Below are 16,097 nucleotides of genomic sequence, written 5' to 3'. Positions count from 1 at the left end.
CACTTTAACATAAAGAATAGTGAAATTAATCAGGTATTCTATAGCTCTATTATGTGGATTTTAATAGTAAACAATGTCAGTGAAAAACACTGATTCTGTGAGCATTGCTTGACCCCTGGTGGTCAAAAACAGGGTTGGATAGTAAAAGATTACATGTAATCAGGATGACATGCTCAGATTAAAAAAAGAAATCACAATCTGCTCAAATAGCATTTGTAAAAGTGTGTAATCAGCAGTGGTGGAAGAATTATTCAGATCCCTTACTTGAGTAAAAGTTCTAATGCTACATTGCAAAATGATTCCACTACAAGTAAAAGTCCTGCAGTTAAAACTTATTTATGTCAAAGTACAAGAGTATTATCATAATGTACTTAAAGTTTTAAAAGAATAAGTACTTGTTATGCAATCACATGGATTGTTTTTTATGTTCCAACTTTATTATTGGATTATTACTATTGATGCGTTTATGTAAGCAGCATTTTAAAATCTAATCTTCAAAATATGGCAATTTTAAAAGGTTGTCAGTTGTGTTAATAGTAATTTAACTAAAATGTGTGTCTTATAGAGTATGAAAACATGCATTTTTTTCCAATGAAAATGTTTTGAGAGAAAAAAAAGAGAAAAAAAATCTACTATATTTTTTAAATTTGTCTTTTGTAATATTTTTTGAGACACTGAATTTTAATTCTTTATTAAATGTACATCATAGTCATTATAAATAGAAGAAATTAAATAAAATAAGACATTAAATGTTTCATTCTGTGTGTAATGGTTCTATTTAATGTGTTATTTCCACTTTTTGAATTGAATTACTGACATAAATAAACATTTCTATGATGCGCTTGCCATTGCAGCTCCAAAACTTTGAAACAAATTGCCGCTGCACATCAGAAGGCCTCCTCACTGTCTCATTTTAAGTCTCTTCTTAAAACCCCAGAGTGTTGATTTTATGATTTTATGATTTTTTTGTTTTTATTTGTATACTTGCATATTTTATTTTGTGCGGGCAGTACATTTTAAATTTTTTTTATCCTTTTTAAAATTTATTTTATCTTATTACTGTTCTATTGTTTTCTTCATCTCTTTGTATTGTGTTATCTATTTATTGTTTATGCAGCAATTTGGAAACCTTGTGTTTGCTAAAATTGCGCTATATAAATAAAGTGGATTGGATTGGATGATATTCACATTTTTTGAGATGCACCTGTAATAAGTAATCTTAACATTACTGAGGTGGTGTTTTGTTTTACTTATTTGAACTCCTCTCTAACCGGAAGTCGTGCGTCCTGGCGCCGTGTGTCTTGACACTGACCATTGAAGGAAAACGGAGCAGAAGAGCGAAACATGGCGACTTCGAACAATCCGCGGAAATTCAGCGAGAAAATCGCTTTGCATAACCAGAAGCAGGCGGAGGAGACAGCGGCGTTTGAAGAAGTGATGAAAGACCTCAGCATTACCCGAGCAGCCAGGGTAACGACACCGCTTCTTGTGTTTCTCCCCCCCTCTCCACCTCTTCTTCGTTTGTTTTCAGCGAGCTGTCAAATATGCATTTGTAGCGCGGAGCCGCACGCAGCCAGGGCAGCATAGGTAAACAATAACAAACGACGCTTCCTGCCCGCTCGGTCCTTTTCTCTCCCGCGACTGACAGCCAGCAGAGTTGGCATGAGGTAACACTCCTGTAATGTAGATATGAGTGACGGGGACCCTCGTCCGAAAAAGTTATTACATATTTTGTCCCACGCAAGTGGAAAAGCAAAGGGGCGTGCGTGCGTGTTTGACAGCGCGCGTCCAACTGCAGCGATGATATTCTCGTCTCGTGCTGCCAGAGAAAAGGCGATTAGACAAGACGACGTTACCTGCGATAATAATAATAATACACACATATATTGCAATGTTTGATTATTTGCAGTGTATGTGTTATGTATGGTAGAGATATATGTTGAGGTGTATGTGTGTGTGTGTGTGTGTGTGTGTGTGTGTGTGCACCGTGGCTTTGTAAACTTGTCTGACAGGTCTTCAGGCCTGTGTACACTGCTACATGATAGACATTTACACCAAAGATGAAGGCCAGCAGATTATGTGGAAATTTAAGCCACATACAGCACAGGCCGCCAAAATAAATCCTTCTGATCGGAGGCAGGGCTTCAGGACTGACTGCTGCTGCTGCTGCTGCTGCTGGGTGAAAGCATGATGGGTAGATAACTGTACAGCAAACATGCAGCTACTGCAGTGCTGCTTGTATGCTTAATTGTCAATGTATATAAAAAAATAATGTGCAAAAAAACTATCAGAATACGTCCATGTTGTCCTGTGATATTGGGTTGCTACAAGATTATGTGATTTTTAGATATTTTTTTCCTCAATCTTAAAACTGCAGATTTATTATCGACCAACAGGCTTGAGAAGAAGAAAAAACGCTATTTTGAAATGTAGTACAGTATGAAAAACCACAGGTTTAAATTAGAGCCAGACAGATATATTGGTTGACAGATATTATCGACCGATATCGGTCTATTAAAGGCATATCGGTATGTGCTGTTCGATATATGTGCAGTTACAAAAACGTTTTTTTACACGATATATATATATAGTGCAGAAAATGTTGCTTGGCACGATTTAGAAATGGTGTTAGCTATTACATTTTTTATTATTTTTTAAGTAGTCAGCCATTGACTGAACAGTAATGATGTTTATTTAGCTATTTATTTTATTCCTATTCATTGTTTATTTTCAAAGTTATTATATAGAATTGGCTGACAATATAATACATTATTTGTATAGTTAATATTAATGTATAACAATGTTAAATATTATTTAATTAAGTGTTATGTTTAAGAAAGGGTGCATTTGCAGAGGGGTGAAAAATCGACGTAGACAGTTCTATTTTCATTCCAGCTCAAAAAATTACCATAACGGTTATCGATTAATTTCCTCCTCTTTTCTTAAAAATGATATATATGGACTTATACAAAACGAATTCCTCTCAATCATCACTTTTGACCCACGGGAAGTGTCTTTATCTGCAGAGACCCTGCCTGTATTTTCTCTTTATTCTGGGCATCAACCTTCAGACCCACAGCTACAAAAATATCGACCACAGCACCAAAAAAATGCAAATGTAGCGAGGGCGAAATGCCAAGTGACAAAGCTCGTTCCAAGACGAGAGTAAATCTGCTTTTTTTTAATTCAGCGTGCCTCGAGGAGAGGCCAAGTTTGGATGTTTACAAACAGTGATCGAGAACTCCTGCATAGTATGTCTTTAATGTTATAAGTAACACTTGTGTTGCTATGACAAGTCAAGGTGTATGCTGTGAATAAGGCCTGATTATGAAGCTTTAAAAGATGTTTGGAATGTTTAACTGAGAAATAACAACAACAATTTAAAAAAAATTGTAATCTGTTTGTTTGTTTTTCTACGAATCTGCTGTGTCAGAATTGCCATGCTGTTGTATTTCAGGACACACGTCTCTATGTGTTAGTCAGAGAGATCATCTTGACTGATTTGTTTGTAGATTTTGTTTTCATTGAGCACGTTGACGAATAGGAAGCTCTCGTCTGAGCCAAAGTTAGACCTGTGGGAAGTGGGCCTCTGGTTTAGAGTTTCATCCTTTTCACTCTGTCGCCTCTCTCCGTCTCTCCTTTCTCTGTCTCTCCTCTCTATCTCTCCCTCTCTCTGTCTCTCAGTTTCTCCTTTCTCTGTCTCTCCTCTCTATCTCTCCCTCTCTCTGTCTCTCAGTTTCTACTTTCTCTGTCGCTCCTTTCTCTGTCTCTCCTCTCTCAGTCTCTCCTTTCTTTCTCTCCTCTCCGTCTTTCCTTTCTCTGTCCCTCCTCTCTGTCTCTCTCCTCTCTCTGTCTTCTTGTGGTTAAAAAGATTTGGTTTGTCCTCTCCCTGATCCTGAAATGTTACGATAACTAATCCATTGTCAACAGAGTGAGTATGAATGGGGTTACAGCGATGCACTCTGAGGTCGGAGACTTATCAAAATACACCAGCGATGCAGGCGTAGTAATTGTTATTATTAGATTTTCTGCCCTACCAACAGTGAGCAGTGGGCTTGCATGAGAAAATTTAATTGACCGGTTATGGGTTCGCTAATGGGAAATGGAACTGGAGGTCGTTTTGAAATAAACACAGTTATAAAGCTTGAAGGCTTTCAGAAACCCAACCATTTGCAAGTTTAGTCAATGCTGAATGATGTCTGACAGGCTGCACTTCTGCTTAAAGTTTCTCCTCTGTGATTAAGGCTGCTAATGTGGCAGACTGCATCAAACTTTCTCAGAATATGAGACTGGTCTTCCCTCAAAAGGGACCCTATACGTCGTTTGTACTGGCAGCAAAATACGATCTATATTTACTTTTTAGACTGTCCCGCCTCCCACATCTTCTAGTGGCCGTGGTAATTATTAAATGACGGTGAGTATAAATAGCAGAATTCACACTCGGGGCGGGTGGGACAGGTGGTGGATTGGTTGAACTAACGTTGGACTTTCATCCAGGAGATCAGGGTTTGTGTCCCATGTGAAAATGAAAGTAAACAATGTGACTCAAACATCACTTAACTTCTGTGCATCGCGTTTTGTGCGGCACGTTTTTTACGTAACTATGTCACTTCCGGTAGTCACGTCAAACCTCGTAACCACTTCACTTCTGGCATTTACTCACATTTATTTACTACGTGGGAATCCCTAGAGGGCCCTCGACACGATTTTATCCCGATACTTGAGTCACGATATGAAAATATTGCAATCTTAAGCATTTTACAATATGGTGAGTATTGTGATACAATATATTGTGATTTAACTTTTTAACTGCATTTTGTATCCACAAAATTCAATTCAATCAAGAATTGTTTTGTCAAATTCATCTCACTTCAGTCTTTTTATTTCTCCACAATGAGAGTCAAACCCACAGACTGACCAACAAAGTATTCAGTCAAACTGAACTGAACTGATGTTAAACATGTATGGACGACAACAACTGCAGCATTTTATTAAACCGTCGTCAACTTTAAGCTTCACTGTTCTGTATAGCTTCAATACGGCTGTGTCCATGAAATAACGTGGTACCTGGTTCCAGTGTCTTTAACATGCAGCTAAAACCATTGTAACTTTGCAGCTATACACACGTTGCCTATAGATTCCTTAGATCTTCTAGTTTCATATGATACCCAGGCTAATGATACCAGTATTTCCAGTATATTCCTAAAAGTGAGCCCTCTACAGCCTACAGTGAAAAAACAAAAAAGGCGAGAATACGCCGACGGGCCATCGGAACACTTAATATTGATACTTGGCAGCCATGAATCAATATAATATTGCCACGCAAAATATTGCTTTTATAAGTTTTTTGCCCCAAACCTAAGGTGTGTTTATTCCCAGTTTATTGTTTTTCTGTCAGTGCAGCCTGAAGTTGAGTGAGAAACAGCCATATTTATTCCTTTTGTTTATTCCTTCACACAATGGCCTCTTGTCTTACCTGGTGTTGTTCTGCTTCCAGTTACAGTTGCAGAAAACTCAGTACTTGCAGCTGGGACCCAACCGTGGGCAGTACTATGGAGGATCTTTGCCAAATGTCAATCAGATTGGAAACAGCGCTTTGGATATGCCTTTTCAGGTGAGGGATCGCATGTGTGTTTTCTTTATTATTTTCCCTCTGTACCAGTTGAAATACTGTGTAGATGAAGAGTAATATCTTTCCATTGAATGCTGGTAAAAAAACAACATTTAATATGTAGCAGGAGTTGTTTAACAGCAATCACCCACAGCTGTTTCATATAAATTAATATCCACTGTGCCCATATCTGAGGCTAAGTCATATCCTGTGATATTTATTCAACCTGAGGCCCCCCTATAAAAACGTTTACATTTGCTTTTGAAACAGCTGGTTATTGAGATCATTGTTTCCTGGCGTAAATACACGTACTTACTGTTTATACTGTATCTGTAAGCAACAAGAGCACTTTGTTTAGAATAAAAGGCAGAGGGCAGAGTGAATATACCAACCCACAGTGTGCAGAAGGTGTCTGTTTCACTATAGTATGCTGGACCACACTCTCCTTTACAGACCTCTATTTTAAAATAATAATGAGACTTTTCAGATTCAACCATATTTTTGAGCTTCACATATTGCTGCCACAACATATCAACCATGTATGATGCTGGCATTGATGTCTATGAGGTAGAGCAATGATGTGCTGCACTACACTGCACATAAATTAACTTAAATAGCCTTTATTCCTTGTGGAAGAAGCCACAGGTTTGAATTTATTGCCTTTTAGACATTCAAAATGAAGAAACATGGCAGCAAAAGTAAACGGAAACACAATATTTCTGCTTTAAAAAAATCTGTTGAAGTTGACAGAAGGAATAATTAGGATAATAAAAAGGATAATTTTTATTGTGTGTTTGAAGGAAAATGATATGTTTATTAAGTGAAAATATTACAAATAATATTGCCATTTTTTCAGACGTGGGGGGAAAATTTAGTAAATTGTGTTATAAGGAATATTCTAAAAATGAAAAGAGGAAACTGCTTTGCTTTATTAAAAATATGATCCTTGTTATATGATTACAAATATGATCCTTAAGTTAAAACCAATGTACTCATACTATATTTTTCTCTGTTTATATTGTTCTTATAATGTATAATTCACTGGAAATAATCTCTTGCTCCAGGCTCCTAAAGGTATAGTAGCTGAACACCAAGATCGAGGAATTTTAGATCTGTATCTCCGAGCAGAAATGCTCATCTAGCACTGCAGTACACTGCGTGTGTGTGTATATATATATATATATATATATATATATATATATATATACACACATATATATATATATACAGTCATGGTAAAAAAAATATTAGACCATTGTTTTCTTCAGTTTCTTGTTCAAAGGTATGTTTTTTATTTGGACAAATATAATGATAACAAAAATAGCTCATCAGAGTTTAATTTAAGAGCTGATATCTAGACATTTTCCATGGTTTTCTTGATAATAACCAAAATCATCATCAAGAAAACCATGGAAAATGTCTAGATATCAGCTCTTAAATTAAACTCTGATGAGCTATTTTTGTTATCATTGTATTTGTCCAAACAAATGTGCCTTTAGTTGTACCAGGCATTAAAATGAATAAAAAATTGAAGAAAACAATGGGCTTATATTTTTTTTACATGACTGTATATGTTTCCAATTAAATGTTTGGAAAAATAATTGTATACGATATATATTGTCAAGCATGTGTGAAAAGAAGGAAACCTCTTTAACAAAGGAAACTTTACTTAGATTGTTTTAGTTACATCAGTAGCTTGATAAAACCTTTTTTTCTTCCTGATGTTGAAGAAATATGAATCTTTGGGGATGAAGATGTCATGTTAAATCTGACTGAGGCCTTCCCACTGAGAACCCAGAGAAACTCAAGTAGGAGAAGTATGTTATTTGGATTTTTGTACAGATAGAGGATGGTGGGAGTTTGCACTTTTGTTTTCCCGTCAAGGCTCAGTTCCTCCATGAATCAGCTGATGAATGATGGCCCATGCAATTATTACTCAAGAAAATACATTAAGGAACTCTGAAATGAGCACCGCCCAGATCTTCATTTTTAGTTTCACAGGCATTTCTTTTTCAATTTTCTTCAGCCATATTTGCCCTGAGCTCCACTCACTTTTATCCCTGTTCTACATGCAGCACATGCATCTCATTTGATGCAAGAGCTCAGAACATTATTCTCTGTGGGCCACAGACAGTGTAACTGGGGCCGGGCTGCATGAACTAGTGCAATACTGTTTTTTTAATTAATAACTTCAAAGCTTCAGGATTTAGTGTTTGCATTTCATATTCAGTGCTGTCCGACACAGCCTGTTTATGAACCCTCACTCACACATAAAACACTGTGACTTGGACCTGGAATAAAATGATCACAATCTGATCAGTTAATTATATTTTTGTGTGTGTTTGTCAGAATTCAGGTTTGGACACAAACAGATCGACGCGACACCACGGGCTGGTGGACAGAGTTTACCGGGACCGGAACCGCATCACATCACCCCACCAAAAACCCCTGTCAGTTGACAAACATGGACGCCAGATATCCTTTAATACTGTCAGTTTATTTTAGGCAGAAAGTTTTATAATCTGTCTGTCAATTTACTAGTAAGAATAATGAAGCTGTAAGTTGTACTGCAGTAACATTAGCTTTAGTAACATTAGATGTGTTTCAAGCTCAGTCTGCACACACCCACACAGCCAACTAATGTGAATATCCACATTATGAGATATGTAAAGTATTGTCTGGGATTTGTTTATGGTAATATTGTGATAGTGATAGAGTCATGTTTTCCTGGTCTTAAATGCTGCATTAGAGTCGAAGTTGCCTGTTACTGCTGAATGAAGTGAACAAATAATTACTCTATTGGAGTATTTTTTTACACTTAATAGTAATGATTTACTGCTCTAATTTTTTCAGATTTTTTTTTCTTCTTTAAAAAAAATAAATTGTCAGAACAGAACATTCCTTGATGCAGGACCTCACAAAAGCTAAACAATAATAATAATAGTAATATAATTTATAATAAATTTAATCATTATCATATATGAATAATATATATAATAATATTAAATTGATAATATATATAATAATAATATTAAATAAAATTAAATAACATACTTAAATAAAATAATAGATACAAATAAAAAATCCAAATTACAAGTCTTTAAAGAGTCGAGCTTATTACATATTGCTTTGTATTTGATCTAAGTCTACCTGGCAGATCAATCTTCTCATTACCTTAAAAGAGGCAATATTTTTGATATTGTTATTAAAGAACCCCACCTTTATTCAAGTCTGGATTGATCATAAGACATTTAATCAAGTCAACGTAATTGATTTAATCAAGCCGAGGTTAATAAATATGAATATCAGAAATTACAAAATGTTCTGGATCTATATGTTGTTTTACAGGATACAACTTCAACCTGTAATTAATTAAAGCTGCATGTACAATGAGTCAGCGGTGCAGATTAAGCTGTGACAAATATCCGATGGCTTTTCATTATCACTTTTATCACGTGCTGTTTTTTTTTTTATTTGAGATGCCACCAGCAGCACGGTGCTTTTTGATGATATCTCCCTGTGTTGAAACATTTCACAGGACTGAATGCGTTGAATGTGCCAAGACTTCCAGTCTCCAACTGTATTTTCTTAACCTGCGATCTCACATTGACAGCTGTCCATATGGTGCAGTATATCTGTCACCACCACCTGATACCAGCTGGAGGAGGTAAGACAGCCTCCAAGAATCAAACACCGTCTCTGCATGACTGTACAGTATATCTCAGTGTTTACTCTTTTATTTAATTAGGAGCATAATAAAACCTTCACACGCCATCCCTAATGTCCATGTACCACACTGCTTTACACTGTTCGCATTGCATAATTTCATCAATGATAGTAGAATAATACATGGCACATTTGGAACATAACACAAGACTTTTAAATTTATGAAAACATGATGCATAATCACATTTAGAGACTTTGACCTTTAGACCTTTCATAGATCACCATCACGTTCAAAATGCTGCATTTAGATTTTTATAAGCCATTATAGAATACAGGATTACATTCAGATTATTTTAGATTTTTGTGTTGAAAATCAAACATATTTGACAGAGTTTTGACAGCTCTTATTACATACTACTTGAGCTTAAAAAAATTAAATAATAATAATAATAATTCACAACTTTTGTAGCTGTGATGTTGCTGGCATCAAATTCAGAGAAAAAATAAAGAGTATGCAATAAAGTTTATCAGAATATCTTTATTGTCATTTAAAAAAAAAAAACCACACAGTTTGAACCTTAAATATATAATTAGTACACCTTTAATTGAATATATGTTTTTAAATTATTTTATTTTATTTGTTATTTATGTGTGTTTTATTATTATTATTATTATTATTATTATTATTATTATTACTATTATTATTATTATTAATAATAATAATAATAATAATAATAATAATAATAATAATACATTTTATTTTTAGGTGCCTTTCTTATCACTCAAGGTCACCATACAGTGACAACAACAAAAAATAGCAACTAATAAATATCAAATAATAAATACTACTAATAAAATGAATAAATAAAACGTTTAGGACAACATCACAAACTTTTTTAGAATCAGAGTTGTACTTTTAAACATTTTAATTCATATAAGAGAATTGTTTTCATGTGCTGTACAACAATGTAGTTGTAGTTGAGTAGCTCCTTTGCTTTACACGTTTTTTTTGGGGGGGGGGGGATTTTACTGTACAATGGCCTGTGGGATAGTATTGTATTTTTTTAATTCTTGTGCTGCAGGACAAACTCTGACTCAGCACTGCACCAGAGCACATTAATTCCTGCCCAGCAGGCATCTTTCATGGGAGGATCACAGGAGCTTCAGCCAAAAAGAGGTAGTATTTTCATGTTAAAGTTGTTGATTAAAACTTTCATGAATTCAGGATATTTATAAGAACATGTGTAGTAACAAGATATCCATTAAATATTGACCCGTAGGTTAAAATAAATGTAAAACTCTACAGGCTCATGTAGCATCTTAATACTAATATTGAAGACACTGAGCTGTTGATCAGGTCTGCTTTAATGAGTCAGTTGTCAGGTGTTTTTCCTCTCATTATCTGCAGTAGGTGGTGGTGGGTGGGGCTGTTTTGTTGGAGGCCTGTTTATTTTTTGAGCTGCTTTCTCTCTTGGCGGTTCAGTCGAGTGCCCTTCAGTGTGTGATGAAAGGGTCTGAATGTGGCTTTGAAGGCAGAGGAGGAAAATGACTGCTGAGGAAACAAAGTGAATCCAAGTGTCTGATGAATTTCATCGCTAATAGCTGATTATTTCAATTTCAGGAGCACTTTGACTGAATTTGTATAAATCTCCATGGAAACATTTTTTGGTTTTGGCCCATTATTGCCACTCAATATTTAAAGGGATAGTTCAGATTTCTTTTAAGAGGGGTTTTATGAGTTACTAACCCAGTCAGTGTATTACCTACAGTAAAGGGCGATCAGCATGCCCAGAGTTTGGAGAAGCTGCTGACCAAGAAGCTAAGCAATGCACTGCTGTGGACGAGAACAGCAGCTAAAAATATTTTAGCCACCTAAAAAACAATATTTGTTTAAGTGTATACTAAATGTAGAATATTTTGCACTGCTTTATACTGCCCTACAAAGCCTAAATGCAGTAACTACGCAAAAGGTAAAACTGAGAAGTAACTGCTTTAAAGTTTTTTTTTTGCGTTTTTTTAAACTGGCCAGCCAAATTGGTTATAAGTAGATAAGTGATATCACACTTATTTCTACATGAATTGTCGACGTGAATTTTATGCTAAAAATCATGATGATTTATTTGACCTTTGACCCCAAAAATGTAGTTACTGCACTCTGGTTTTGCTGTAAAATGATCTAATAGTAATGCAAAAAACAGAGTGCAGTAAGTACAATGTTGTTGTCTTCTTTCAGCTTTTATATTTTGTTTTCAGTGAAGAAACATTTCCAAAATTTATTTTGTTATTCGTATATTTATAAGTATTTAACAACTCTATTCAAATATGTGCCTATTTTAGACCTAATATGATAAAGAAATCTTAGATTTTAGTCTTAATACAATTGTATCTCACTTTTTTACCTCATCACTATCTAGATAATAATTTCCCTTTCGAATAAACGTATAATTTCTATTATTTTTACGTTTAAATTAATTTATATATCCAAAGCAGACCGTGGTTAGTGCAATTACTTCTTGGTTTTGAGTTGGATTTTGTGGTTTTGATAAAATTATTTATCTCAAATAAAACAATCTAACCCTATCTAAAACTTTGTCACACGATAAAACAGACATCAAGGGGTTAATTTTTGGTTCTAACTCGATTTTGACCAAAAATGTAGTTACTGCAGTTAGGCTTTGTAGGGCAGAATAGATCGATACATATCAATTCATCAGTGACCGATCCAGCTGCATCGATGCATATTGCTGTCCTTAATATACGCTTATTTTGTTATTTTGTTTTGAGAAGTAAACAGATAGAACCGATCTTGGGAATGGTCTAGGTTTATAATTGAAAGATGATCACAGGCTCTTTAACCTTCCCTTTTATGTTGTGGGTCAAATTGACTAATTTCAAAGTTTAGAGATCTAACAAAACAAACAGTTAACAGTATTTTTTCATAAAAAGAAAATATGTAAATGTGTAAAAATATAAAATATATAAAAAAAATAAATGTCATGAAATACAAACCATGTCCATTGGGATTTTTTAGTTTCTGAAACTTTTGAATCATTAAACATGCCCCGGGTCAAACTGACCCACGAACAATATTACTGTTCCTGAGAAACGAACTTAACAGGAGGGTTTAATGTCTGGAAGAGCTCAGCAAAAAAAGGTAATATATAATTTAGTTGTTTTCTGCGAGTTGATATAACGGGTTGTGTTAAACAGGTATAATGATATCATCTCATATTGATTGATGTCCGCTGAATCGAACCAAATCGAAGTCCATCCACGGCAGACTTGTGATATCGGTAAATATCATGTAATTTTCCAGTGAGTCGATCTAATATCATATCGTGATTAATCCCATGATATACACCACTACTTCATTACCTTTAACACTAAAGGGTAGGGGACTGAAGCCCTTGTGAAGCCATTATCTACAGCTACATCTCAAAAAATTTGAATATCATGAAGAAGTTCAATATTTTTTGTCAATCATTTCAGAAAGTGAAACTCATATATTATATAGATTCATTACACATAGAGTGAAATATGTCAAGCCTGTTTTTCTTGTCATTTTGATGATTCTGCCTTAGAGATAATGCAAACCCAAAACTCAGTGTCTCAGAAAATTAGAATATTGTGAAGTTCAATATGTGAGTCCTGGGTCAGTGGAGGTTTGGGGCCATGTCCTCTGCTGCTGTTGGTCCACTGTGTTTTCTGAAGTCCACAGTCAACATAGCAGCCATCTACCAGAACATTTTAGAGCTCTTCATGCTTCCACAAGCTCTTTGGAGATGCTGGTTTCATTTTCCAGCAGGACTTGGCACCTGCCCACACTGGCAAAGGTACCATAAGCTGGTTCAATGACCATGGTGTTACTGGGCTGGACTGACAAACTGACTAGGCTTACCTGAACCCCATAGGAGTCTATGGGCTGTTGTCAAGAGGAAGGTGAGAGACACCAGACGCAGATGACCTGAAGGCTGCTATAAAAGCAACATGGTGCCGTAGGCTGATCTCCTCCATGCCACACCATAATAATGCAGTAATTCTTGCAAAAGAAGGTTCAGCCAAGTATTGAGAGTACAGAAATGAAGATACTTTTCAGAAGCATGGCATTTGTGTGTGCTTCTCCAAAACTGGGTGCGTACCGATCAAAATCTACTGTAGGTAATACACTGACTATGGATAAGTAGCTCATACAACTTCCTTCCTTTTTTCTTTGTGCTTTTTCTCTGCATTTAAATATCACTTGATCATATTAACCGGGGACATGTGGGCTGTGATTATAATAAGCTCAAACAGTCTGGACATCTGTAAACCCAGGGGACTAAGGAGATTTTTTTGTTGTTGTTATTATTTCCTTCCCTACAGTTCTCCTGCTCACTGTACCAGGGGCTGAAGCAATTAAACAAGAGGTTGATGAAGATGGACAAAACCAGAGCTGGGAGTGCAAAAAGGTGGAACTTTACTTACATAAATGCTTTTTTCGCCCAGCTTTTACCTGTGGTCTCTATTTAACTCTAGTTGTGATTATTTTCTTTTTCTTTAGAACATTTCAAGGTCCAAGCAATGCAAAGTTCCAGGGATCAAGTGAGTATTTTACTGGGTTTGCTGTGTGGAACTGGTGATGAAAGATTTGTTTTAAATCTTGTAATGTGAAGCGAAAAGGGTATTTAAGAATGCACAGGCAGCTTCAAACTAAATGCAGATTTTTTGGCATCAGTTGAACAAGTATGAATATAGCTTTAAATTGAAGCCATCTGACTGTAATTAAACATAATTTTCATTTACTCAGCCAAAGTAGTGTGGAGCCAAAGCATTTGCAAAAGTTCCCCTGTCCAAATGAATGATGTCCAAATATCTCTGGAGTTGTTTGTGTTGGAATACATTTACAAGTGTTGCTTAATCATTTTGCTTAAGATACCAAATGTTTAGGTTTTGTTTGAGTGTGTTGTGTCTGTTTTCTGCAGCATATTCCCGTCTCCGGATCAGCAGTTGACCGCTTCACAAAAACAGGCAGCCCACAACACCGGCGGTTCTCTTCCTGACCTGACCAACATCCAGTTTCCTCCTCCGCTGCCCACCCCGCTCGACTCAGACGATGCAGTGGCCGCCTCGTTCAGCTCCTCCAACAGCACACAGAACCTTGCAAACACTCAAGGTAACGCCACCGACACGGCTCTGCTCTTCACAAAACTTCAGATTTCTGCATAGTTATGTGCAGGATATTAATTACTTTTTTATTTCAATATTCAGCACTCTCCGGTGCCAATTTCTCTATGACTCTGTGTGCTTTTAAAAAAAAGTCTTTCCTTGTGCTGTTTTCTGTGTACTGGGTAGGAGTGAACACCTCTCAGCCCACAGTAACCATGGAAATGCAGCCTGGGCAGGACGACATGGTTCCTCTCATCCTGAATGCAGGAGACTCCCACCAGCACCAGAACCTGCAGCTCTCCCCGACATCTCCACCTCTCACTCTCTCTCAGGTACAGCTCCGCTCTCGGCCCTGACCTCACATTCCCTGAGAAAAGCAATCATGCAGGCTTAATTGATTATTGAATGTGTAATTTATTTCAGACTGGCTTTGACCTTTTGTTGTGTTACGGTAATGAGGTTTTGTTTGTGATGTAAAAATTCCCAGAATTAGCAATTTTTCATTAGATGGCTATAATAATTGATTTTTAAAGATTGATTTGTAGCTTGTAAAGGGGAAATCGCTCAACTGTGCAGGATTAAATGCATTTCCCATGAAGCATCGGGTCTTACATGTTGCCGTGCCGCCCCCAGGCGGCCATCAACGCCATGAACCTTGAGCAGCAGCTGTCCCAGTACGCCTTCTTCAACCAGCAGCCGTCGGCCCAGACCCACCAGAGCCAGCAAGTGAGTTTCCCTCCAGCACTGTCCACCAGTTTTGTTCAAGGTCAGATCACTGCGCCGTCCACACGACACAATTTGTTGTCTTGTGATCGGGAGCAGTGGTGGAATAAGTACATTTACTTAAGTAATGTAATTTTGAGGTACTTGTACTTTACTTGAGTTGAGATCCCATTTTATGTAACTTTATACTTCTACTTGACTACATTTTAAGGTAAATATTGTACTTTTTACTCCACTACATTTAGCCGACAGCTTTAGTTACTTTTGACATGAAAATCATGATAAATTTAAAGTGATAAGATGTTTTTAATTAAACCTCACAACAGTTTATTAAGTAGTTAAATAAGCCCTATCTTGAGGAAATTAAAATGCTGCTTACATAAATGCATCAATACAAATAATCTAATAATTTTAATAATTATTATTAATAATTATTTTTTATGGTAATGAGCGGTTCTGTGGTTCGAATCAAAAATCCTGCATTGTATGCATTGTAGGGCTGGGCAATTAGTTGAAATTAATAAAAACCTTCAGAACCTCTAATTTTGCCCATGACATAATTTTGATTATTTTTGGGTGTAATTATGTGACTCCGCCCCGTCCAATTTAGCGAGATGTAAGCAACATGGAGGGAAACTCAAAAGTCAACTGAGCAACCCGAACGACAAAGAACAAAAATATGTCAAATGTAAACAGTGCAGAAAAATTTTACGTTTTCATTTCAAGTGATGCTTTGATTTCGGTTATAAATATATTTAAAAAATCAAGCAAGTTCATAGCTACCTTCTAAATGTTTTAAATTACATTTAAATCTACAGTGTGTTCATATCAAAAATCACTACCAAAATTAAGCGACTAAATACATAATAAAAATGAGAATATTATAAAAAAATTGCATTTGAGGCCATGAAATACCTTCCCTGGTCATTTTGTATTAACATGTCATGGCAGT

The 16,097-nt window shown here is 36.0% G+C and overlaps 1 protein-coding gene across 3 annotated transcripts in view; it reads left to right on the top strand.

Moving 5' to 3' along the window:
- Positions 1 to 1,344: 1,344 nt before the first annotated feature.
- The window catches only part of crtc1a (CREB regulated transcription coactivator 1a), a 33,710-nt gene continuing 18,957 nt past the window's right edge, over positions 1,345 to 16,097 (top strand). For all 3 annotated transcript variants that reach the window (XM_059344279.1, XM_059344280.1, XM_059344278.1), the window contains exons 1-10: positions 1,345 to 1,470; positions 5,498 to 5,614; positions 7,961 to 8,088; positions 9,219 to 9,278; positions 10,360 to 10,454; positions 13,640 to 13,725; positions 13,818 to 13,858; positions 14,239 to 14,429; positions 14,609 to 14,754; positions 15,056 to 15,148. In XM_059344279.1, the coding sequence (XP_059200262.1) occupies positions 1,345 to 1,470; positions 5,498 to 5,614; positions 7,961 to 8,088; positions 9,219 to 9,278; positions 10,360 to 10,454; positions 13,640 to 13,725; positions 13,818 to 13,858; positions 14,239 to 14,429; positions 14,609 to 14,754; positions 15,056 to 15,148 (1,083 nt within the window). The remainder of the gene's footprint in view (positions 1,471 to 5,497; positions 5,615 to 7,960; positions 8,089 to 9,218; positions 9,279 to 10,359; positions 10,455 to 13,639; positions 13,726 to 13,817; positions 13,859 to 14,238; positions 14,430 to 14,608; positions 14,755 to 15,055; positions 15,149 to 16,097) is intronic.

This window comes from Centropristis striata, chromosome 11 (assembly GCF_030273125.1).
Source record: "Centropristis striata isolate RG_2023a ecotype Rhode Island chromosome 11, C.striata_1.0, whole genome shotgun sequence".
Taxonomy (NCBI): domain Eukaryota; kingdom Metazoa; phylum Chordata; class Actinopteri; order Perciformes; family Serranidae; genus Centropristis; species Centropristis striata.
Note: the sequence above shows the minus strand (reverse complement) of the source record. Positions and strands in the feature narration are given on the sequence as shown.